Source organism: Trifolium pratense, linkage group LG5, assembly GCF_020283565.1.
Source record: "Trifolium pratense cultivar HEN17-A07 linkage group LG5, ARS_RC_1.1, whole genome shotgun sequence".
NCBI classification, from domain to species: Eukaryota; Viridiplantae; Streptophyta; class Magnoliopsida; order Fabales; family Fabaceae; genus Trifolium; species Trifolium pratense.
This window is the reverse complement of record NC_060063.1, coordinates 37,362,625-37,387,139: the sequence shown is the minus strand read 5'-3', so window position 1 is coordinate 37,387,139 and position 24,515 is coordinate 37,362,625. Positions and strand designations below refer to the sequence as shown.

Genomic DNA, 24,515 nt, shown 5'->3' with positions numbered 1-24,515 from the left:
AAGGTTTATCATCATATGAGTGAGATTAAGTCTCTAGTATTATAAAATAGGATATGAGACTGTATATATAAAAAGTTTTAATAATTCACTCAAAAAACTCAAATGCTACAATTATAGACACACACATTTGAGAAATAGTTTGGTTACACGCAACGGAAATACATGACACTTACATTTTATTATTATTGAGGATATATGAGAAAATAGTCATTAACTTCCATAAGTGTTAAAGAACAATAATACGAAATATGTCAAAATAGTGAAAATTGAAAAAAAATGAATATTACAATTTAAAACCATTTGAAATAATGAGATAAAATAAATAGAATTTTCTTGATAGAGTTGTTAAGCATTTGAAATTTTGACATATTGCTTTTACAAAATGAGTTTACAAAAATATAGAATGATATGGAAGTATATAATAATTTATGATAAAAGTCTCTACGGTAGTTTTATGTCTAGAATTATGAAACAAATATATATGTTTCTTAGCTATAGTTAATTTGCATGTAGAATTTTCCCCACTTGACAAAGAATGATAATTAAAATGGTGAGATATTTTTCTTACACCAATCACTACAAGAAAACATAATATTACTGACCAAACTTATTGAGGGCTTTTAGCCCTCAGTAATGCATTTGTGGGTTATTGAAGGCTAAAATCCGTCAGTAATGCATTTATCCCTCCTTGAAGAACGAAAAAAGTCAGACTGGACATTATTGGCGGCTAGGGGCCGCCAGTAATGCAAGAAAACGTGTTAGATATTTGTGGCGGCTACAGGCCGTCAGTAATGAACTGACCGTTGTGCATTTGTGGCGAGGTAGGGCCGCCAGTAATGCAAAAGCCTGCAAATAATTAACGACGGCTGCAGGCCGTCAGTAATGTATGTTCGAATTTTGAATCAACGAGCAACGGTCACTTTACTAATAATTAATTCACTTCTCCTATTTATAATTCTTCAACAAATCCATTCTACACTTCACTTCATTTTTACATTTCCATTCTCTCTCTAAATTTTCTCTAACTTCTCTCTTAAATTTCATACTTTTAACTCTCATATTTTCATCCAAAAAGTGGTAAGTGTTTGTGTTTTATTTTTACAAAGTTAAAATTTTTGCTTTGTTATTTAAATGTATATGTTCTAATATTTGTTGTTTACCATTTTTATTAGCAAGTCTTATTCTCGTGGTCGTGGGTTAGGAGCGGAGTTCGTGGGTTAGGAGCGCGCCAAGTAAGAATCTACTCGGCACCCAAGTAAGTAACGTAATTTTAATTTATAATACTTAGTGATAGTTTTTTTTTACCGTATACTTAGTAATAGTTATTAATTAATACTTTGTAATTTGTTACTAATATTTTCTTATCACTAAGTATAAAAATTATTGTTTTGTAAAAAAAAATTAAAAATATATATTTAATTTTGTTTATTTCGAAAACAGTAATATTTTTTTTAAAATAAGTATTTTTTTTTTCAAAAAAACAGTATATTTATATTCTTATTTTTAAAAACGAAATATTTAAAAAAAAAATTTTAATAAAGAAAAATTTTAACAGTTTGTGTATTTTTAAAAAAGTAATGTCATTTTCATATCTCCATCCAAAAAGTGGTAAGTGTTTTTAAAGTTAAAATTTTTACTTTGTTATTTAAATGTATATGTTCTAATATTTGTTGTTTACAATTTTTATTAGCAAATTCTCGTGGTCATCGGAGGTCGTGAGTTAGGAGCGGAGTTCGTGGGTTAGGAGCGCGCCAAGTAAGAATCTACTCGGCACCCAAGTAAGTAACATAATTTTAATTTATAATAATACTTAGTGATAGTTTTTTTTTACCGTATACTTAGTAATAGTTATTAATTAATACTTTGTAATTTGTTACTAATATTTTCTTATCACTATGTATAAAAATTATTGTTTTTGTAAAAAAAATTTAAAAAATATATTTAGTTTTGTTTATTTCGAAAACAGAATTTATTTTTTTAAATAAGTATTTTTTTTTTTAAAAAAACAGTATATTTATATTCTTTTTTTAAAAAACGAAATTTTAAAAAAATTCTTTTTAAAAAAGAAAATTTTTAACAGTTTGTGTATTTTTAAAAAAGTAATATGTAATTTTTACTTTGTTATTTAAATGTATATGTTCTAATATTTTGTTGTTTACAATTTTTATTAGCAAATTCTCGTGGTCATCGGAGGTCGTGGGTTAGGAGCGGAGTTAGTGGTTAGGAGCGCGCCAAGTAAGACTCTACCCGGCACCCAAGTAAGTAATATATGTAATTTTAATTTATAATATTTAGTGATAGTTTTTTTTTAACCGTACACTTAGAAATAGTTACTAGCATTTTATTATTACTATGTATTTAAAAAAAGAAAAAAAATTATATTTTAAAAAATTATAATATATATGTTAAAAAGTCGGTAGTTTTGTCAACTAAAAAACTTAGTATTTTTTAGATTTAATAAACCATAAACTTTAAAAATAAAATGTTAAAAGTTTATATGTTATTGTTGAGTAGACATATATATATGTCCAAAATACTTTTGAAAAATAAAGTAATAAATTTAATACATTGATCTAATTATATATTAATTAAACTACGCAGATATGGATTTTACCAATCGTAATTGGATGTACGATAGACATAATCCTGGAAAGAGGGGCCGGGTTAAAGAGGAATTTAAAATAGGGGTCGAAATGTTTATCAATACAGTAAAATATAATGACATTGTGATACGTGAAGGGGGAATTAGATGTCCGTGTGTACTTTGTCGATGTACAAGAATACGGAGCGAAGATGAAATTAGGTCTCATTTATATAAAAAGGGATTCCAACCTAATTATTGGTAGAGGTAGAGGCCGAGGCCGAGGAAGGTCGCGTCAGCCAACATACAGTGGCAAGGGGAAGCGACCACTATATCAGCCGCCTGACCAACCTTGATGTGTAATTTTAATTATCTGTTGTTGATTTAATTATTTGTATAACATAACGACAATTTATATTATGTTTAATTGTTTTCTTTTTATAATGACAATATTATTATTATGTTTAATTATGCTTATGTTAAGTATTTTTATTATGCTTTTAATTAAATTTTAATATTTTTTTGTAAAAATAAAATTATATTTAATATTTTTTAATTATTTATTATGCAGTATATTTTTTTAAAAAAATTAAATTATTAAAACTAGAATTTTAAAAAAAAAATTAATAATTTAATTATTTAAAAATCAATATTAATATTGATTTTTAAATAATTAAATTATTAATTTTTTTTTTAATCTGTCTAAGATTACTGACGGCTGCAGGCCGTCACAAATTTCAAACTGGCAAGCACTACTGACGGCTGCAGGCCGTCGTAAATGACAAGTTCTTTTGATATGACCGTTGGACATTATTGACGGCTTCAGGCCGTCAGTAACGTTATTGACGGTCCTGGGCCGTCAGTAAACATTACTGGCGAGCTATTTGCAGAGGGCCCAAGGCCGTCAGTAATGCATGCATTTTAGACGAAATTTGTGCATTACTGAGGGCTTTTTGCCGCCAGTAAATGCTTGTTTTCTTGTAGTGAATACATAGTGAGGATTCTCCCACTTGATAGAGAATGATAGTTGAATTAAAAGTTTGAAAATATTTTAAATAAATATTCAACTATTTCTCTATCACATGATGATCGTGTTGAGTAACGTCACACCGATAGGGTTATGTCCGCCACTTAACAAAATCCAGGGATAGATGGCAATCCAATTTTTTTTTTAAATGTATCTAAGCCGCTCTGATACCAAATGAAGAATTTTAAATTAGCCTTAGATCATAGATACATGATTATATATAACATATCTACTTTAATTAATTAGATTAAAGAAAGGAATTGTGTACCTTGAATGACAGCGGATGAATCCACCATTGATTGAAAACTGAGGAAAGTTGAGAAGGTGCTTCTACCTCTCACTGATGAGAGATTATGCGTGTTATGTTTTCCAGTATATCTAGCTTAATGGGATGACTAGAATATATACTCATCAGTGGAGGCAGAGACATCTCAATAGGCTGACTAGAAAGAACGGCTCAACCCATCACGGCCCGTTCAACATTAAGCCTTATATTAAACATGACAAGTAATTGTATTTGATATTATACACTTTTAATTATATTTTAAATAAATAATTAAAGTAAATCCAAAATATTCAAAAAATAAAATAAAATACATACATAGAAATTAAACCAGCTCGTGTTGCCAAGTGTATGCTACTTTTTTTTTTTTTTATAGGAAAAGTGTATGGTACCTTGCTACCACGTAAATGGAGAAGCTACAATATTTTTAGGGAGGGAAAGATGTTACATATACGAATTACAAGCTAGGTGTAGTAACTTTTGAGGACAAGGTGCGTGCTCCAATAGGGAAGGTGGTGATAAGTTTTGATCAATTTTGTGATTTTGGATCTATATAAAAAATATCTTTGGTTCATACATGTGATCAAAAGCAATTTTTTGCTTACGATACAATCTAATTTTATTAGATTGTTTTACTGATGTGGACTTTAAGGCCCCTACTTGGTCTTAACTTAATGAAGTGACCTCATACTAACAAATTAGTAATGAATTATTATTATTATTATCAAAAAAGCCATGAAAATGGGAGTTTGTGACCATCATTGCTAGACCAAATGAATTTCTAATGATAGGACCAATGAAAACTCTTCAAATAATGCATACATTCTAATGTGGCACAACAATACAAATATTTATCATTTTACTGGCCAGTGTGGACTTTTTTTTGGAATGATATATCTTTCGACAAAAAAAAAAATATATAAATGATTGGAAAAAATAAAGTGTATAAATAAAAGATAGAATATATGGTACATTAATTAAAAACTTCAATATATTTGTTGTGTACATCGTCTTAAAATTTTAAGAATAAGTCAGAAAATTTGTTTGGCCACTATCGTGTTTGAGAGACGTTTGAAGGAGTTTGTGAACTGTTTCAATTTAAGGAAAATGGAGTATTTCGCTACTGGATGCCTTGCGTCCATAACGGTAGCGAAATACTAGGGATATTATTAAAGGGATGAATGTTTTTGGTGTGGAAGTGAGGCGTCCAAGATCTACATGGGGCGGCCAGGATAACATTTGTTATAAAACTTGTGTTTTCTGTCTTGTTATGGTAGTTTAATTAGTAGCTACTAGGGACATTATTAAAGGAGCTGGAAATCGAACCCCGAAGTTCTCTACTTCTCCACAGTTATAGTGTGTGAGTCTGCCTACTAAGCTATAAGACAAAAAATTATATGTTCAACAATGGAGAATATTTTGTAGGAAATACTTATAGAGCTAAAAAAAGAAAATTCTTAGGTGAACAAAATCTAGGATTGATAGCTTTTTGGGCTAGATCTAAGGTGACAATGTTTTTGCAAGTGTACAAAATAATCGCAAGTAGTAAAATAAAGTCGATCCACAAGGATTGTCTATTTCAATCCAAAACAATTAACTCTAACACTTAGTTGAAACAATATTGACATATTTGGGGGGAATTTTTACTTTCAAAATATGATTCACAACATAGAATTTTAGATTGTGTTTTTGCAACAATTAGAAGTAGATTGGACCTTGGAAGTTCGTTTATCACGATGTAACTCGGTAGTAAATTGTATTTGAATGAATTACTTCTTTAGTGTTATGATGGATTAACAAATTGATGATTCCAAATCTCTAAGGTAATCATCCTCTTCATCAATCATGAACTCATAATCTTCTACAATCACAACAATTAGCTCAAAATCTCTAAAGAATCAACCAATCCTATATCCCATTTCATGCGCATCATGTGCAAGTGGCAGTAAGCCACACTTTATCTCAGCTTTCTTGCGCATTGTACGCCGCCTTCCTACGCACTGTGCGCAACTAGCAGAATTGGCACTCTATATATCTCACTTCCTTCTTGCGCCTTGTGCACCATTTCTTCAGGCATCATGCACAAGTCCCAGAATTGACCCTTGTTTCCTTCAAATTCCTTGACTAACAAGTAACTTTCACTTGGTGGTCATCTTCCTCCATTATGAGCTCAAAAGCATCCAAAAGTGTTCTAATATTGCTCGAATTGGCTTAAAATGATATGTAATGACGCGAAGTCATCATAAGGTTAAAAAACACATCATAAACACATTGAGAGTGAGATTCATTAATTGTTCGTTATTATTCTTGAAAAAGTTTGTTCTTTGTGAACTCTTGAAGCTAATTATTTCTTGTAATTTATTTGTATCTCTTGTAAATATATTCATTAATTATTGGAACAGAGAGTTGTTTTCCCCCCAAACGTAGTCACATTGGTGACTTTTAGGTTGAACGAAAACAATATTCTATGTGTTTCTGGGTTGAACTAAAAACAATTTGTGTGTGTGTGTGTTTTTTTTTTTAACAGCAAAAGATATATCATATATTAGAAGATGAAATTTTTACGTGTGTGTTTTTACTCCTCTTTATTTTTACTTGTACAATTGCTTAACGTTTTCTAATAATTTACTTACACTTAATTTGTTAGAGTCATTATTGTTTTGATTCTTTCGTTTCAATTGTTATTATCTTTCGCTCCACTCTTTATATTTGTTGAACAAGAGGTTCGAATTCACGAGCTAGGTTGATCAAATATTAGTGTACATCATAAATGTAAAGATAGGTATATATTGAATTGATCGATAGTGGATATATTCATATGGTTGTGTTGTCAAAGTGCATAACATAGTATGTAAAATTTTCCCAATATCAATAATTATTCATATCAAGAAGCATGTTCGTTTTTTTTTCAAAGGACATATAAATAGAGGACTGTAAACCCACTTGGGTTGGTGCATTGGTATTGGCTTGGGACCTGGGAGTGTGCTCCTCTTGAAGTCTGAGGTTCGATTCTCTCTGATGCCAATTTGAGTGGGCTAATTTAATTTCTTCAAAAAAAAAAAAAAAAAAAGAGGACTGTAATATTAGCCCCCCAAAATACGTACATCAAGTATCAACCATATATAGCCTCAGTATAGCAATAGTCCTTACTCACTCACATGCACATTAATTAATAGCTTCTTTTTAAACGTGAACATGAAATTTCTGGTATATGTATTTCTTATGGGGTAGAGAAGATGCATATGCTTCTACATATTTGAGATATCGACAAAATAGAAAATGTAAAGAATATATAGTTTTTAGCATCTTAGTTGATAAATACATATATCGCACGGTTTAAATAAGTTCCTTTAGTTTTTAATGACAAAATAATGAAATATGTATATTAGAAAAAAGAAATAAATAAAAGAGACTTGATGGGATCTTTGAAACCAAAAGAGGAGAGTCTCCCAACAAAATAGCATACCAAAATGTTACTAACTATCATTTTATTTTACGTACCTTTCGACTAAACTTTTGATTATTAGAGATTTTCTTAAAAAATTAAAGGGTTAAGACAAAAAAAAATAATAATAATTCGAGTTCAACTCCTCACTAACACATATCGAATGTCCTTCCACGGCACACCGAAGCATCGGTGTGAATCGTCACATTAGAGAAAAGATAATTTTTTTTTGAAGAAGCCAAAATGGAATATTTTAACACAAATAGCCTCCCCAGCACAAGATGTACCGAAGTAGACTAAAAAGTTTACAATAGAGTCATACAAGACCCAAACACAACAATGGATCAGACCACCAGCTATAGTAGTTCGAAGCTAACGTAATACTCGTCGACTTCAACCACCTAAAGAAGAATAGCTTGATCTTATCCAACAAGAGATGAGGTGTGTCTGTTGAGCCCTTGAACAAAAGATGACTTCTCTAATTTTAGATTCTTTTTTGGGTTACAATAATTGTATTCATGATTCCATTACTCCATTACATGTTTTATTTTTTTGTCAAATGATTAGAAATTTTACTCGTAAATAAGTCGGATGTCTGGGATTTGAACCCCGAACCTTACTTATATAATGCAATATCTCTGTCAACTGAGTTATACTCACGAAAACGGGAAATAAAAAGAATGAAATTATTAGTTATAAAAAAATTAATAAATGCTAATTAATGTACCAATCGTAGCTTTGATATATGTATTGTTTTTAGTTTAATTTATGTTAGCAACATAACTTTGTCGTGTTTAGAAGTTACAAAAGAATATTTGAATCTTTTCCTCATGAGCACGCATTCACCAAAGATTTTTCTTTTTTGACTTTGAGTATCCCATGTTGGAAACACCGATATAATAAACTTTTTTATAGATTACCTTTGAAGAATTATGGGTATCCAACTTCCAATAAAAAAAATCACATAAATAAAGTTATTAGAGGAATAAAAATTGCATTGTGTATACCACTTGTAAATTTGCACATGTGTCTAATTTTCTGGTTTCGGGATCAATTTTGACATTAAGCATGCAGTGATTCCAACCCTCTAATCGTAGTTGCAGAAAATCAAACCTTTATCGTAATGTTTCATAGACAACCTAGACTTTATTATATAGTAAGTATGTGAAGACTCTGATGTATCCTAAAGTTTTGTTGGTTATATATCAACATTTGATTATTTAATATCATGTCAATAAGATATATGCACCAAACAAAACTCCATAATATCAAAGAATTTTTCTAATAATTAATATTAATACATTTATTTTTTAACAATAATTATATTTGGACCTTCTAATTTCAAAACTTCTTAAGTTTTTTCTTTACAACAAACTTTTTAGTTTATTATTGCACATTATTGTATCGAGCTGTATACTTCAAACTGTTAGTTTGGATTTTTGGAATCATTATCTCTTTTGATAACAAGGTAACATAACTTTATTATAACTTCTAAAGAAAGCCAAGCAATTAATGCTAAGGAAAGCAAGTACACACAACACACAAATAGTGTTAGAGAGGTATAGGAAAAAAGAGAAATAAAAAAAGCATAAGTGATATGATGGAAAAACAAAAGAGTGTAAAATAGAAAGAAAAAAGTGGTGCAAAAATAATGTAAAAGAAAGTGAGTGAGAGAATATAACAATAACAATTCATACACATTTACATAGAAAATAATTTTCTGATGTAACTGCGTCACTCTGAACCGAACAGATTAGATTATTTTACTGTATGAGTGATCTAGACCGTCAGATCTCAAATGAACAGTCCAAATTTATTATTGTGTGAAACAACGCGAATATTTGATCACAGACAACCCTGGTCCCATTTACACCCCACCATGCACATCCAAAATTCCTTATATAAAGATATATCATTTTACTTATTGGTCACACTCTATCAATTGCTTGTTTTGGTCCCCTCATATATCACTTTGTACTTGGAGTTGGAGGAGTGTCTTGTGGAGAATATAACATCCATTATTATTCTCATTGTGTTTCTCCTAATCTCAAATCACACACACGGAAATAAAGAAAAGGATCAAAAGCTAAAGATTTTTAAGATGCTTGCTCAAGAGAAATCCCTAAAGACATACCCGACAACTGCTGAGGTAAGATATATTACCTTACAAAATCTCCATTAATTAAGAAGATTTCATCTCATCCATGTTTTTCACATTTTTTACACATATCACTTCTTCATCCCTCACATAGTAGGTATATACTTACATGGATCCGTTTTTACAACAGCCTCGCTCTCTCTAGTCATGTGTCAATTAGTCAACTATTGATATTTGACTTGAGAAAACTGTTACAACTTATGTTTAATCGTAGAATTTTCTTTTTCAAAAACTTTTCACTATTTCATATTTTCACACACCACTTATATATATCATATTAAAATATATCTTTTCTTTTGTAAAAAAAAAATATACATCTTTTCTGCAAACCCGTTCTCTTTAGTCAAAAACATCGCTCAATTTTCTTGATATTTGATCGGAGAAAGTTGTGTGGATGTTTAGTCGAAGAAAATCTTATATTGAAAGCTTCAACTATTTCATAGCTTGTCACATCAATTCTTGAATGCATGATTATAGCATAGAACATGAATCCTTTTTTGCAGTCTTTTTCTCTTTAGTCAAATATCACCAAGAGAACTACAAATAATATTTGACTGAAGAAAAACGCAAAGAAAACGTGTAAAATTTTATTATTTTGTTTTCCAGGTAGTGGACGAGCTAAAGAGAATGGTGGACATAGGTTTCCCTATAGCAGCCATGAGCATAGTAGGATACCTCAAAAACATGATCTTAGTTGTATGCATGGGAAAGTTGGGAAGCCTTGAGTTAGCAAGTGGTGCTTTGGCCATAGGCTTCACCAATATAACCGGTTACTCGGTCCTTTCGGGTCTAGCTATGGGAATGGAGCCTCTATGCACTCAAGCCATTGGTTCACAAAACTTCTCCTTAGTTTCTCTCATATTAAGAAGAACAATCATCATGTTACTACTAGCTTCCTTACCAATTTCACTCTTGTGGCTAAATCTTGAGCCAATCATGCTATGCCTTCATCAAAATCAAGACATAACAAGAATAGCAAGCCTCTATTGTCGTCTCTCGATCCCTGATCTTATAGCGAATAGCTTCCTTCACCCAATTCGCATCTATTTACGTAGCAAAGGAACAACTTGGCCGTTATTGTGGTGCACTTCACTATCCATTCTCATTCACATCCCCATCACCATTTTTTTAACCTTCAAACTTCACCTTGGTGTACAAGGTATTGCTATTTCAGCTTTTGTTGCAAATTTCAATACCCTTCTCTTTCTTTTATCATACATGTTCTACATCCATTTCTCCAAAGTTTCAATCTCCATACCAAACCCTAGTCCTCCTTTATTATCATCACAACAAGAAAAACCAACTAGTTTCAAAACACTAGGAAAAGAATGGAACATGTTAATTAGGTTTTCTATTCAAAGTTGTCTTGGAGTTTGCTTAGAATGGTGGTGGTATGAATTCATGACAATTCTAGCTGGTTACCTTTATAACCCTCGTGTCGCTTTAGCAACGGCCGGTATAGTGATACAAACAACATCACTTATGTACACTTTACCAACAGCACTTAGTGCTTCAGTGTCAACAAGAGTAGGAAATGAACTTGGAGCTAGTCAACCATCAAGGGCAAATTTGTCAACAATGGTAGCAATAGGAATGTCACTAGTAAGTTCAACATTAGGGTTATTATGGACAACATTAGGTAGAGAAAAATGGGGTAAAGTATTCACAAATGATAAAGAGGTTTTGGATTTAACAATGATTGTTTTACCTATAATTGGTGTTTGTGAATTAGCAAATTGTCCACAAACAACATGTTGTGGAATACTTAGAGGGAGTGCAAGGCCAGGTATTGGGGCAGGGATAAATTTTTATTCATTTTATCTTGTGGGGGCGCCAATAGGAATTATTTTGGGTTTTGTTTTGAAATTAGGGTTGGTGGGGTTTTGTTATGGTTTGTTGGCAGCACAAATAGCATGTGTGGTTTCAATTTTAGTTGTGATATATAACACGGATTGGGAAAGAGAGTCATTGAAGGCAAAAAGCTTAGTGGGTAAAGGTGGTTCATGTGACACATTGTTTGCACATGTTTTTGTTGTTGAAGACCAAATAGTTAAATGTGAGCAAGGTATTGTCTTTCTCAATGATAACAAGTAATGATCTTATTGTGTACGTGGAAGGAATATATACATACATATATACACCAAAGTTCAGAATTAGATTAGTCGCTACTACAACAGGATGCTGTAGTAGATTTGAGATTTAAATATGGTCATCCGATCACGTATAAATGGTTATGATTAATTACAGTGTGGAACTGTGTGCTTAGGTTACGGTGTGGAGCTGTGAATTTGCATCCCCAAAGTTCATTTCATGGCACTATATACTTACTCGAAGACAAGTTTTTTATCTATAGGAATCGAACTCAGTATCTCAGAGTCTACAACATTTTCGTTTGAAATATGGATGGAATGAAAATATTTTTGATTATTTGTTGCGATCATTGTGTATATGAAAATTTGCATGTAATGTAACCCACATATTTTCTTGCGTTTTTTTCTTGCTGGCTACGTGCAAGTTGGTCTTGCTATATTAATTCCCTAGCTACCTAGTTGGTGGGTTCCATAGCCAGCAAATTGTAATTGTTGGGTTATCTGAATAGTGAAATATAATTAACCGAATTTCTCTACCCCTCAACCTCATTTATTGTATTGATATATGTACGTAAACATATTAAGGTCATGTTTGGATAAACTTTCAACTCATAAAAAGAAGTGTTTATCATTCCAAGCATTTATGTACAAGTTATTTATATAGTGAAAAATAAAATAAAATAATTTCTCTTATATATAGTTTTCATAAGTTGTTTTGAAGTGCTTACAGAAATAATTTGAAAATAACTTATGCATATATAAAGTTATTTTGAAGTTGATTTTATACTTCATTGGATTATCTTCCTTGAACATTTCATTGGAGGGCAATCCATTGATGATCTCTCTACCTTAATTCATCTTTCTTTTTTTTTTATGATTTGAATTATGTACTTGGATAACAAAATTCAATGGCTTAAATTTCATATAGGAGAATAATGTGACATTATCTACTACGACAAAAGTACATACATATATAGAAAGTTACTCTAATTTTTGACGGGTATAAGTCAAATTTATTTATTTTACAAGATTTAAAATTTAGACCTCGTTGAAAACGAGTACGATATCCATAAATTGTTACCCCTATTTTATAAAGATATTTGAGCATGTGCTAGCATGTGTTATAATCTCAATGAAGCGTGCATGTGCAGCCACACATGTCAATAGGAATATTATGGTACTTTTTCATTTATGAACAAACAGAAAACACCATTCTCCTCTCAAAAATAGAAAACACCGTTCTATTACGACATTTATATCTAATTTTCATGAGTTATATTTTAAAAAATGACACTTAAGAATGTGGTTTATAATTAATTAAAGGATTCTTTTTTCATTTGATGTTAGACTTCTAACAAATGCCATGCTACGTACTTGGACACAAGCTAGGTATAGTCAATACTAGTGCAAGAATGGAAGATATAAATTTTATCAGAATTGGAAGAGATCTCAAAATTCAATTCAGTATTCAGCGAATTAATAATTCTTTTAATGGCTAATTTATTATCTACAATTATAAATATAAAACTAAAAGTACATAAGAAAAAATTCAGAAAAATAATGAGGTTGAGGTACACCAGAATTTAACAATCTTTAAGGTAAGACGAGAAAGCAAATTGGCAAATAAAACTACAAGGAAAGGAGGCACACACTAACAAGCCCTAAGACACCACAACTAGAAGAATTAGAAAACCTCTTAAGAAGAAAGAGGCAAAGATCAACCACATGTAGGATAAAACAATAAGAGGAACTCCAATGCTCCTGACTCATCGAGACCTAACACAACACCCCAACAAACTTTGCCGTTTCCAGCTAGCATAAAGTATGGTGGATGTCTCACTCATAAAAGGACTAGGGGAAACCAGAGTTTTTACCTAGAAATCATTTTCGTGATAAAATGTTCACCTTATCGACCAAACACTCGACTGAAAAGATCTCTTCCTAAAACAAGAAGTCAATCAAATTAATACTTACAAAAATTCCTCCTATTTAACTCACTTCTTTATAGAATATGAGTCAACTCTATATCAGCTAAATATTGGAACTATCGGACATAAATATTAAATAACTATTGGATATAATATAAGTTTAAATATTTACCTAATAATACTTCCTCCGGTCCTTAATATAAGATAAATTAACTTTATTTTTTAGATTTATTGAGAATCTAATATATTCAGTCTAGAATATGATTCTAAATAAATCTAAAAAGTAACATCTCTTTTATATTAAAGAATTAGAGGAGTATATGAGAAAAGAATAAAGAAGGAAAAATAAAAAACAAAAGAAAGATGCATCGTATACAGTTTGATATAGCTAACTCCCCAATGTAATGACATGTCCCCTCTTCCCCACCACATATCATTTCGATTGGAATGGACTAAACAATAGACCTATACGAACAAAGTTCGGCAGAATTGTACTAATTTGTAAGCAACCAGCATTTCTCTAGTAACTGTCCATTCATATAATAGCATAAAGTAGTACTAGTTCTTTATTAATTATTATGGAAGTTTTCTCTCCCGACCCCCTCAATTCTTTTCTACCTCCTGAATTTTCGTTTTTGCCCTTGGGGTACTGCGGTTTATAGAAATCGAAGTCGTTTGACATGTTCAAAAACTTCGGTAACTGCGAACCGAAAGTGGAGTTGATAGCTTTCGGTAGCTGCGAACCGAATGTAGGGGTACTGCGGTTGATATTAACCGAAGTTGCCTTACATATGAACATTTCTAGTCTGTAAGTTCGTTTTATTTAAAAAACAAACCACAAAACTCTTCTCTTCCTTTCTTGCACACATTTGAGGCCAACTTCAACATCCAACTTCAAATCACACTTCATCAAGTAAGTTTCTTTCCTTTTTTATCATTATATGTATTCCTCATCACCATGACATTTCAAATTCATTTTTTGTTCTTCCCTATAAAAATTCCAAAATTTCAATTTCTGATTATTGGGTTAAATTGTAGATTATGTTGTTTGAATTGTTGATTATTGGTTAGTTGTTAGTTTAGTTACATAATAGCATGAATGCATGTTGCTAATTAAGTTTAATGTGAATATGAAGCTAATTGAGTTATATTGTACTCTAAATGTTTGTCAAAATGTACGAGTGAATATGAATGCATGTTTCCATTTGAATTATGTTTCCATTGTTGCAAGAATCATGTGTTCGATTGAATTATAAGTATGAATTTATCATAGATTAATTGTTTGTATTGATTGTGAATTTATTTATCTATGTATAGATATGGAAGAAAATCTACCTAGGGGTAGGCATGGAAAGGCAATCAATGCAACTGCTTCCGCTCGTAGAGAGCTCGCTGCAAATCATCCGTCCAAACGTGGTCGTCGTAAAGGACCAACTCCGGGGCAAGGTACACATGATGCCGAGGCGGGTGGGTCGCATACACGTGCACGGTCATGTTTAGGACAATCATCGGTGGCGCAAGATGAATTTGATGCCGACCAATTTTTAAATGCGGGTTTTGATTATGACGATCTTGGATCACCATCGTGACAACAACCACCACCGCGAGACTCACCGCAAGACTCACCGTGACAACAACGGCGCAAACCAGTACGCCGACCACCACCATCGTGTTCACGTAATGATGACGAAGTTGGTTTTGGAGGAGGACCGACGGATTTGTCCTTATTAACGGAGTACGATAAGCATATGGCTATTCCGATATGGTATGCAGACCCAAATGACAAAGAGGTAAACAAATTTAAAATACGACAATGTTGTGATTACGTTAGCTCAATAATTTTTTGTGTTATTGGAATTTTTCAGATTTTAGCGAGAAATTTACGTTGCATCGCCAGCGGAAAAAAGTTATTAATATACAAAAATCGTCCCGCCGCACGGACAGGTAGTTTTGGGATGCAGTTGAAGCATCGGGTTTTGGAGCCGCTTACCCGGACTAATTTTAGCGTGCTTGACTACAAGCTCCTCTGGGCATTTGCTGAAAGATGGCATTCGGAGACGAGTTCATTCCACATTCCATTGGGTGAGCTGGCCATCACATTGGACGATGTTCAATGTCTGTTGCATATTCCGATCGAGGGAAAGTTTTTGAACCATGGCAAAATGTCAAGGGATGAAGTGGCTGGCATGGTTAATTCATTTCTAGGAGTTGTTATGGGTCATTTTGCCAAAATGAACAGGCTCCATTTGAGGCATTCTGACGTGGAGGCTATTTATAGTGAAAACCATAGATTAGCTGATAAAGCTGTTGCTGAAGGTAAGTCGGCGCATGAGATTAAGCTGTATAGGGACAGGTCCATACGGGCTTTTTTGCTTTTTTTGGTCTGTTGTACCATATTTAGCAACAAAAGCAATTACTACGTGGACGTAGTATACCTGCAGTACTTTCAGGATTTGTCGGCTGTCCGTGAATGGAATTGGGGTACTGCTTCTCTGGTTCATTTGCAACATTATTTGTATGATGCGTGTTTGGTGACAGTGAATCAGATGGCTGGGTACATGTCTTTTCTTCAGGTAACATAAACGTGCGCTTACGAATATTATTCAACATGTATGATATTTATTTTGTGTTGACATTATTTGTGACATACATAGAGATCATATATGTAATGTCTGCCAATATAATGAAACTTGTTTGTCGGTACAATCTCGACCACAAAAAGTGTCAATGTAATATCAACCATAAATTAATTGTCAGAATCGTATCGATTAATTTATTTATACGATTTTAACAACTTTTTGATCACATGCTTTCTTCTTTGCCCCCCCCCCCCCCCCCCCAGTGTTCTTTTATACCCCCAGTTGGAATTTGTAGCGATGAAACCATGTTTCGGTTCGCATTCACCGAAGTTTATTGGTTCGGTTAACATACACCGAAGTAAACTGGCATACCCCCTAGCAAGGCAGTTACGTTCGGTACGCGGTTACCAAAATGTAGTGTTCGGTAAATACGTACCTGAAGTTCCCAGATTTCGGTAAATGAGAACCGAAATTTTCTGTGGCTCACTGGAATTAGGGCAATTCGGCAGGTATTTACCGAAATATATCGTTTGGTACAGACGTACCGAAACGTGCCCAGATTTCGGTACAGATGTACCGAAAATTTCGTTGGCTCATTGGAATTAGGCCAGTTCGGCAGATGTTTACCGAAATCTGGGAACATTCTGGTACGTATTTACCGAAATATATTTTCATGGCAGCAAATCATAATGTAACATTGTATATTCCATGGAATGACATCCACGCGAAATCCATTGTTTATGCTGTTTAGACACATTCATAATAGAAAAGAAATTCATACAATTACACAACATCAAAATTACTTCAACCAATATCATTATATTGACACAAACAATTACACAAAACCAAATCACTTCAATATATTTCATTACAAAATGGATGTCATTACATCTCGATTCATATCATTACAAAATGGATGTTCTTTACATTAAAATATATAACAACGTAAAATACATTAAAATAGGCCAAATGATCAGTCAATCACCAATGGAGTTTCTCTACTGCCTGCACCAACTGTTTTGATGGGGACAACGTTCTCGGTGCTCATCATCTCCTCGAACCTATGTTGCGCAGCTATGAATGAATCTTCCCAACCCAAACTTTGTTTAGCACAATATTGCTTCCACGATTTGTTTGATTTGGGTATCGGACATCCAACTTTCAGCTTTACCAAAACATAGTGATCCGGTAACGCGCCAAGGCAAATAACCTTTGAAGACGGGTTTGGTGCCGGAACGGAAAGCAATGGGAAAAAGGTTTCACCAGGTCCGTTTTGAAGTATGGAGAGCTGAACAACTACTCTATCCAAGATGGTGGCCACGACATGTCCCATATTCGGCAATGTGAACCATTTATCCCTCGGTGCAACACTATTCCTATTACTATTACGTTGTCTCGTCCTCGGGGGTGGGAGTAGTGCATCACAAATATATTGGTAACGCTTCTCGCAACCAAAAATAGCAACATACATATCCTTATTCAATCTCAACTCCCTGCTCATGCTGCACCATATTAGCTCAAAATCCTCTTGGTTGCCTCTCTGAGCCAATGCAACGGCACGGTACCCACAATAGCCGTCACCGTCCACATTGGTGATATCTTCAATGAAGGGATGCATGAATTTTGGCATGTGGTTAATGCCAAAAATTTGAGATGAGGTTAGAGGCAATGGGTTGGACACAGTAGGAGGAGCTTCAAACACCGTAGGCATAGGGTTTGATGCGATAGGTTGTGATGATGATGGCCTTGAGTGGGACGAAATTGACGGAGACGGCTTTGATGATTGCGAAGCTTGTGTCTCCGTGAAATATTCTTCAACATGCTCCCATTGAGACTTATCTCTGCTGGTGGATCTTGTTCCACGGACCACCTTTTTCTTTTTAGCCCCTTTTGATTTTACATTTGTGGTCAGAGGCTCCACATCGGTGATTACAGGAAACGCAATCTTGCGGAGTTGATCTCGGATCTCATTTTTCATGCTTACATCAGCTGTCCTTAATCGTTCCTAAAACAAACAAAAAATTATGCCATTAAAAATTAAAAACCAACGCATAATAATCGTAAAATCGTAAAATAAAGATATTAGAAATTATGCGTTTAATAAACACTCACCTGAATTGCTTGCCACTCTGCCGTGCACGCATAATCGTCCTCGACGTCGCCACCAACTTCTTCATCTTGGAAACACATTATCTTCCAATGTTTATACACCTCATCAAGTCTAATGGGCTTATTGTGTAGCAGTTTCTTGGCAATCAAACACGCACATGGCAGCCCATAGTTAGTCCTCATTAGACAACTACACTTCATGCTACCCATACCAGTAAACTCAACTCTTTTTGATTCAGTGTGAATATATTTCAATGCACATCTAGAGACATTAAACATCAAAGTTGAGTAAAGAGTTTGATCCCGGTATGTGTGTCCATAAACAGACATGTTGTGGCCAAATTCAGTTTGTAATTGGGTGAATTGATTGCCTAACATTCTGTGTATCGATTCCCAACCCTTCACCAAATCACTGAGACCGTCGGTCAAGTAACCTTTCAAGACATCGTGGGCGCTTTCGGCTCTATTTGTGGTATGGTTGCCCATGTGCATATACTTGTCCACCCACGCACTCACAACCCTCTCTTTGTCGGTGTCCAAAATTGTCTCTTCAACGTACTGCACAAATTTTGGCCACCTCTCACATAACTTCCTAAAAGTCATAACATTTTCAGTATACTCGGCCTCGGTACACGAATCTAACACATCCGCAAAAGCCGAACAGACTTTTTCCCTCATGTCCAACGCCTTGACCTTTTCACCATCCCTCACCTTGACCAGCTCGGCTGCCTTGGTCCTCACATTCTTCGTACCATGGAACCGACAAACCAACGCTGCCGCTTCTGGAAACACAGCCAGAATAGCATTCATCAATGCCAAATCTCTATCCGTCAAGATAATCTTCGGCAAATTTGCTTCACGCCTTAACAGACAACGCAGTTGTTGCAGAGCCCATATAAAGTTGTCTTCCTTTTCGTTACTGAGCCAGGCAAAAACAACGTTGAATGTCTTTTCGGTCGAAGTGACTCCGACTATCTCAAAAAGCGGCATTTTGTACTTGCTTGTTTAGTATGTGGAGTCCATCATCAACACAGTATGAAAAGAATTTAACAACGTTACGGATCTTGGATGTGCAAAGAATATATCTTGAAGATGTTCAACTCCATCTTCAACAACCGTCCGATACTTGAATAAGTATTTGTTATCGTCAAGCTTTTTGCATAATTGTTGCATCTCAGTCATGGATGCCCTCATTTTAGCTCTGTACCTATGACGAGCGTTGTACACTTGCTTTTCCGAGGTCTTGTTCTCTGGATCTCTTTCCTTTAATGTGGAAAATATGTTTTTTGGAGCCACCACATTCCTTGTCATCTCGTCCATAAAATCCTTCTCCTGCGGTTTCAAACGACCCGCCACGAGATGTCCTTCAAGCCCTTTGTCCAACTCGTGGTTATGCATACCGTTGACAAGAGTTAAACGCCATAGCTTTGTTTCCTTGTTGTAATAACCACGAAGTCGGAATGGACATTCGCATTTTCTCGTTCCGGACGAATCAGATTTCAACTTCTTCTTGGCTGGAACATACTTCCCACTACGTTCACACTCTAACACCGATTGAGCCTTTATCTTTTCGCCCGAACCGGATCGCCTAACTATAATGGCGAACCTTAAACTTTCTGACACGCCTAACATTAGGAGGATTACTTGGTTGAGCACCAGCTAAAACAATGCCCGTTGCAAAAAGGCCAAGCACAACATGTCGCCTCGGTTTAACTTCGTCAACTTCGTAAATTTCGCCATCCATAACTACAACATAAGCAAATGCAAAAACAATCAATCAACCACATATAATAGTTACAATCCTATTACAATACTAATTAAACACATATGACACTATTATGCAATTAGGAGTACAATTTATAAGTCAATATGAAGTCAAGTCAAGCCAAAGGCAATGGACCAATATTTCGGTTCGTATAACCCGAAGGTCATGTAACCTATACTTCGGTTTCCATTAACCGAAGGGTTACTGTCAGAACCCCTACGAAAACAGAGCCTGTGATAGCTAGAAAAAACGAATTTAAATCGGTGTTTACCTGAGTTCTGAGCTTTGGTGCGTGTTGAATCCATTAGATGATGCTTCAATCTTGATTTCAAGCCTCAAATGCGTGAAAAATCGATCTTCTTCCCGTAAGCTTTTTTTATTTTCGTTTTGTGTAGAATATGAAGTGACAGCAGAGTATTTATATATAGAAACACTTCGGTTAACATAAATCGAAGTAATTCAGCGAGTGGTTTATATAAACCGAAGTCCTTGGCCTGCGGTTCGAAAAATCGAAGTTTTCTAGCAAAAATTTTTTATACCGCAAGAGGCAAAATGAGATTTTCGGGGGGTATAAAAGAATTGAGGGGGGTCGGAAGAGAAAACTTCATTATTATGAGTGTGAGTGTGTGAGTCAGTCAATTAATAAAGATTAATGGGCAAGCTTAGAACATGGGTTGGGCAGGGCAACTTTGTTTGTTGTGATTTATAGTTTTAAAGAAAAAATAAGACAAACTAGTAAGTTTGTAGAGGGTTTGCCCGTTCGGTCGGATTTAGGTTTAAAATGGCTCACCTGAGAAAAATTAAGAGTGTAAAATTTTAGCCTATCAATGACAATTTATGTTTCGATTTTATTGGGTGTCGATTTATATCTAATGTAATGTTTGTTTGGATGACTTTATTTTTTAAGGTATTTAATTTTCGGTAATTCAAATTTTTTAAATGTATATTTTATAAATTTGGACAACTATCCAATTAATAATGAGATTTTATGATGTATTTTAATAAGACTAAGGCTATTTTTGCCCAGCGTTTTTTTAGCTTCTTTTCTCCTTTAAGGTAGAAGTTGGGCCAAACACATTTTATATGAAGCTCTTATTTTAAAAAAAGTGGCTTAAAGTTATAGAAGAAAAATAGAAGAAGGAGAAGCCATTAAATTGAACTTTGGGCATGCTTCTCAAACATTGATATCATATATTTCCACCAATTTTATACTAGTTTACAGACAATACCTCGTAAGATGGTATGACGAACTTCAGATAAGATATATTCCAAGACATCAAATTTTTAGAGTCCAAAAAGAAGGTTACTTATTGTTTAAGAGAGTTTTTTTTTTTTTTACGCTCGTACCATTTCTCATGTGCCTCATAAAATTATCAAAATACCCCCTCGCTATCTAGGTAGCGAACATATGTAGCAGTGCTGATTTTTTTTACATAACTCCAACATTTGCACCTTTCACGCCCCTAGATGAAACAACACCTGGATTTGAAAAAAACATCATTCTCTACGTAGTGAGCAAAACTCTTCCCTATATATAACAAACACCAAAACGCGCCAAAAACCTGTGTAAATAGGGGTGTTTGGTTCAGTCTCAACTCACAACACAAAACATGAACATTTATCAAGTCCGGAAGAACACTCACCTAGTTGCAGTGTACTACAACAACGGAAAACTGAATCTTTTTAGGATCCACGTTGATGTTACACTAGCTGATCTGAAGCACCAGTTAAGCCAACTCAACGGTTGTCTCAACTGTAGTGATGCAAGAAGGGTGGCCGATGTTGAATATCGTTGTCCGTCAATCTTCTTGGACGGAAGCGTCTTGTGCACCAACATGAAACTTCAAAATGACGGCAATGTGAGAACCCGGGGAGAATAAAGTTGAAGTAGTTAATTTATCTGATTCATAGTCCCATTTATTTCAAATTTACTATTTTATATTTAGGTTTGTTTAATACTCAAATTAAAAATAAACATATGAATGTAATTTAAGAAATTTAAATTGTTTAAGGGTTTCGAATGTAAAATAGGTAAAATCATTTTAATATAGGCGGGGCGGGTTCGGGGTGGGTATCATTGTCCCCATTACCCGCCCCAAACCTAACTTTTGAAATCGGGAAAAACTCAAACCCAAACCCAGTCAACTCAGGTTTTCCCCGTCAAAGCGGGTTTGGGCGGGTACCCATGGGTATGGGTTTTATTGCCATGCCTATTCTCGGAACATAAAACAATTACATCAGAAATATTGTTATTAGTCAGAAAAATTACTCAAAATTAAATTCAAATGAGGACCAAACGGGAAGTTCCCACCAAGGGATAAAAGAGGTGCATGTTCCTCTTGTGAATTTGTGCCCCCTTAATGGAGAAGAATCGGGTGAGATTCTTCACTGTTCTCTGGTGGTAAGACCCAAGTTTCGTTTTCGATCCTCCAGGCGACCACTTAGCTTTTCGCGTATCAGTTTAGCAACATCGGACAATCTCGTTTGTGCATGGGAAAGTCCCATTTGAGTGGTCTCTGTTTCAGATAGTCATCTCGTTTCCAATTTGGACACAAAATTTCATTCATCGATTACCATATCGCTTCCAACCATGGTGACTAACACAGGTGGGATCGATATGAGTAACCGACGAACCCTTTTTTTCCATTTTTTACAATTTCACACACTCGCTAGTGAGGGGGTAAAATTGAAAACTCATGGGGCACGAAAAGAAGAACTCGTTGTTTAATATATGTTGGGCCAGCAAAAAAAAAAAAAACAAGATGAAAAACTCCATGACCAGCCCAAACCAAACCTTGCACTGAACCCTCCTTTAACTCCAACAAAGTTTTTTATTTATTTTTTGATTTCGGTTTTTTCCACTCCTCTCCTTAGCTACTTCCCTGTCTCTATTGCAGTGCAGGTCATCACTCATTTGAAATGGTTAGCATCTCCTTTCTTCATTAGTTCTGCTGAAGCTTGTCAAGACTCACCACCTTAATTGATTGTAATCCAATAAACCACCAAATTAATCTCCAACTTTGTATAAATATTTCAAAATGGTGATTGACTCGGTTAAATTTTATTCATATTAATTAGTCCTTCAAAGAATATGTTTGAAACTAAAATAAGAATAAGTGGATAAACTTAAAAGAGACCAAATTATCAGGATAGTTTTTTTTTGTAATTTCAATACATTCAAAGATTATAAGGACACCACCTCCAGGTGTACTCGGTGTTGTCAAATATTGGTCGTGGCAGATTAATTTTGGTCTGATCATATTCAGTTGAGCCTGCTAACACTAGAAGGCCGGCCATTCCGTTCTCTCCTTGATGTTTGTCCTGTTAAAACCACAACTGTCAACCGCGTCTTTGGTGCATCTGAATAGCTACGATTAGTGGTATAGTGTAGAATGAAGTGAAATGAAATGGAATAGGCTAGTTTGTTGCGCTCTTGCCGGTGGTTTTAAATAGTTTTTATGAACTACAGGGAGCGTTGGATGGGGGTTTGGATATTCCTCACAGTGATAAATGGTTTGCTGGTTTTTACTAGGAGAAGAAAGAGCTTGATGCCGAGGTTCAGCGCAAATATATCTTTGGTGGACATGTTTCTTCCTATATGAAGGCAAGTGCAAATTTTGTATTTTTGTTGCCCTTATTTTTAGTGCATTCATTGTAAGGGTTTCAAGAAATTTTGGTACAACCTTTATATTTTATAGTATTCATTGTAGGTTCTGATGGAAGATGAACCAGAGAAATATAAGTCACACTTCAGTGAATATATCAAGCATGGGATAGATTCAACCACCAAAGAACCACAATGCAAGAGGTAAAGTGGTAAACAAATCATTATGAATGTGTCATTCATGTGTTTGTATCCATCTCATGTATTCGATGTTTATAAAGTTTAAATGCTTGTTGCTAGCTGAGTGCTATCTTAGCTAACTTTGAATTACTTTTTTAAGTGGCACAGACACTTTAGATTAGATTGAAGACAATTTTGGTGTTTAACATTTGTTGGTGTCTGACACAACATGACACTGACACGTGTAGTTACATTTAAATCTTCTCAAACTATTACTAGTTTGACGTGATAGTGTCATGTTTGATGTCTTTGGTGCTTCGTATGATTTTTATAGTAAATTGTTTACAGATTGCAATACATCACATTTTTTATACTTTTTTTTGAAGAAGTTAAATTAGCCCATCCAAATTGGCGCCAGAGAGAATCGAACCTCAGACCACAAGAGGAGCACACTCTCAGGTCCCAAGCCAATACCAATGCACCAACCCAAGGTTATATAAGGTGATTTATCTCTATGAGTACAGCTCAGTTATAAAGATATTGCATTTATATGCAGAAGTTTGGGTTCGAACCCCAAATCTCAATACATTTCTAGCTATTAGGTTACTTAAAGATATTGCGATCAATGTCATATATTATATGGATCATTTATATAGTTTATGTTTTTAACAAGGAGGTTTACTTTTGCCACCATATTGATTCTGGCGTGCACCCTACGAATTTACCAAAACACCCTCGTCCACTACTTAAGTAGCAGACACCCCCA

At 34.3% G+C, this 24,515-nt stretch overlaps 5 protein-coding genes across 5 annotated transcripts; 3 read left to right on the top strand and 2 right to left on the bottom strand.

The window, feature by feature from the left end:
* Positions 1-9,272: 9,272 nt before the first annotated feature.
* Positions 9,273-12,224, top strand: LOC123884862 (protein DETOXIFICATION 55-like). The gene is made up of 2 exons (XM_045934095.1): positions 9,273-9,485; positions 10,101-12,224. The coding sequence occupies exons 1-2, from the start codon at positions 9,438-9,440 to the stop codon at positions 11,586-11,588; spliced, it is 1,536 nt and encodes a 511-aa protein (XP_045790051.1). The 5' UTR covers positions 9,273-9,437; the 3' UTR covers positions 11,589-12,224.
* Positions 12,225-15,260: 3,036 nt separating this feature from the next.
* Positions 15,261-16,094, top strand: LOC123886572 (protein MAIN-LIKE 1-like). Its single transcript, XM_045935877.1, has 2 exons — positions 15,261-15,302; positions 15,378-16,094. The coding sequence occupies exons 1-2, from the start codon at positions 15,261-15,263 to the stop codon at positions 16,092-16,094; spliced, it is 759 nt and encodes a 252-aa protein (XP_045791833.1).
* Positions 16,095-17,064: 970 nt separating this feature from the next.
* On the bottom strand, positions 17,065-19,190 carry LOC123886571. Its single transcript, XM_045935876.1, has 2 exons — positions 18,204-19,190; positions 17,065-18,096 (listed from the first exon to the last, which is right to left on the bottom strand). The coding sequence occupies exons 1-2, from the start codon at positions 19,188-19,190 to the stop codon at positions 17,065-17,067; spliced, it is 2,019 nt and encodes a 672-aa protein (XP_045791832.1).
* Positions 19,191-19,205: 15 nt separating this feature from the next.
* On the bottom strand, positions 19,206-19,832 carry LOC123886570. The gene has a single exon (XM_045935875.1). It carries the CDS (start codon positions 19,830-19,832, stop codon positions 19,206-19,208), a length of 627 nt encoding a protein of 208 aa, XP_045791831.1.
* Positions 19,833-21,575: 1,743 nt separating this feature from the next.
* Positions 21,576-23,777, top strand: LOC123886569 (60S ribosomal protein L5-like). Its single transcript, XM_045935874.1, has 3 exons — positions 21,576-21,824; positions 23,498-23,569; positions 23,676-23,777. The coding sequence occupies exons 1-3, from the start codon at positions 21,576-21,578 to the stop codon at positions 23,775-23,777; spliced, it is 423 nt and encodes a 140-aa protein (XP_045791830.1).
* Positions 23,778-24,515: the final 738 nt, after the last annotated feature.

Bases quoted from the DNA above. Each gene is read 5' to 3' on its own strand.
- LOC123886572 (XM_045935877.1), top strand. From the start codon at position 15,261: ATGGCTATTCCGATATGGTATGCAGACCCAAATGACAAAGAG. The intron at 15,303-15,377 runs GTAAACAAATTT...GGAATTTTTCAG, and splicing joins CAGACCCAAATGACAAAGAG to ATTTTAGCGAGAAATTTACG.
- LOC123886570 (XM_045935875.1), bottom strand. From the start codon at position 19,832: ATGTTAGGCGTGTCAGAAAGTTTAAGGTTCGCCATTATAGTTAGGCGA.
- LOC123884862 (XM_045934095.1), top strand. From the start codon at position 9,438: ATGCTTGCTCAAGAGAAATCCCTAAAGACATACCCGACAACTGCTGAG. The intron at 9,486-10,100 runs GTAAGATATATT...TTTGTTTTCCAG, and splicing joins CATACCCGACAACTGCTGAG to GTAGTGGACGAGCTAAAGAG.
- LOC123886571 (XM_045935876.1), bottom strand. From the start codon at position 19,190: ATGCCGCTTTTTGAGATAGTCGGAGTCACTTCGACCGAAAAGACATTC. The intron at 18,097-18,203 runs GTGAGTGTTTAT...TGTTTGTTTTAG, and splicing joins CAGAGTGGCAAGCAATTCAG to GAACGATTAAGGACAGCTGA.
- LOC123886569 (XM_045935874.1), top strand. From the start codon at position 21,576: ATGAACATTTATCAAGTCCGGAAGAACACTCACCTAGTTGCAGTGTAC. The intron at 21,825-23,497 runs GTGAGAACCCGG...GGTTTTTACTAG, and splicing joins AACTTCAAAATGACGGCAAT to GAGAAGAAAGAGCTTGATGC. The intron at 23,570-23,675 runs GCAAGTGCAAAT...TATTCATTGTAG, and splicing joins ATGTTTCTTCCTATATGAAG to GTTCTGATGGAAGATGAACC.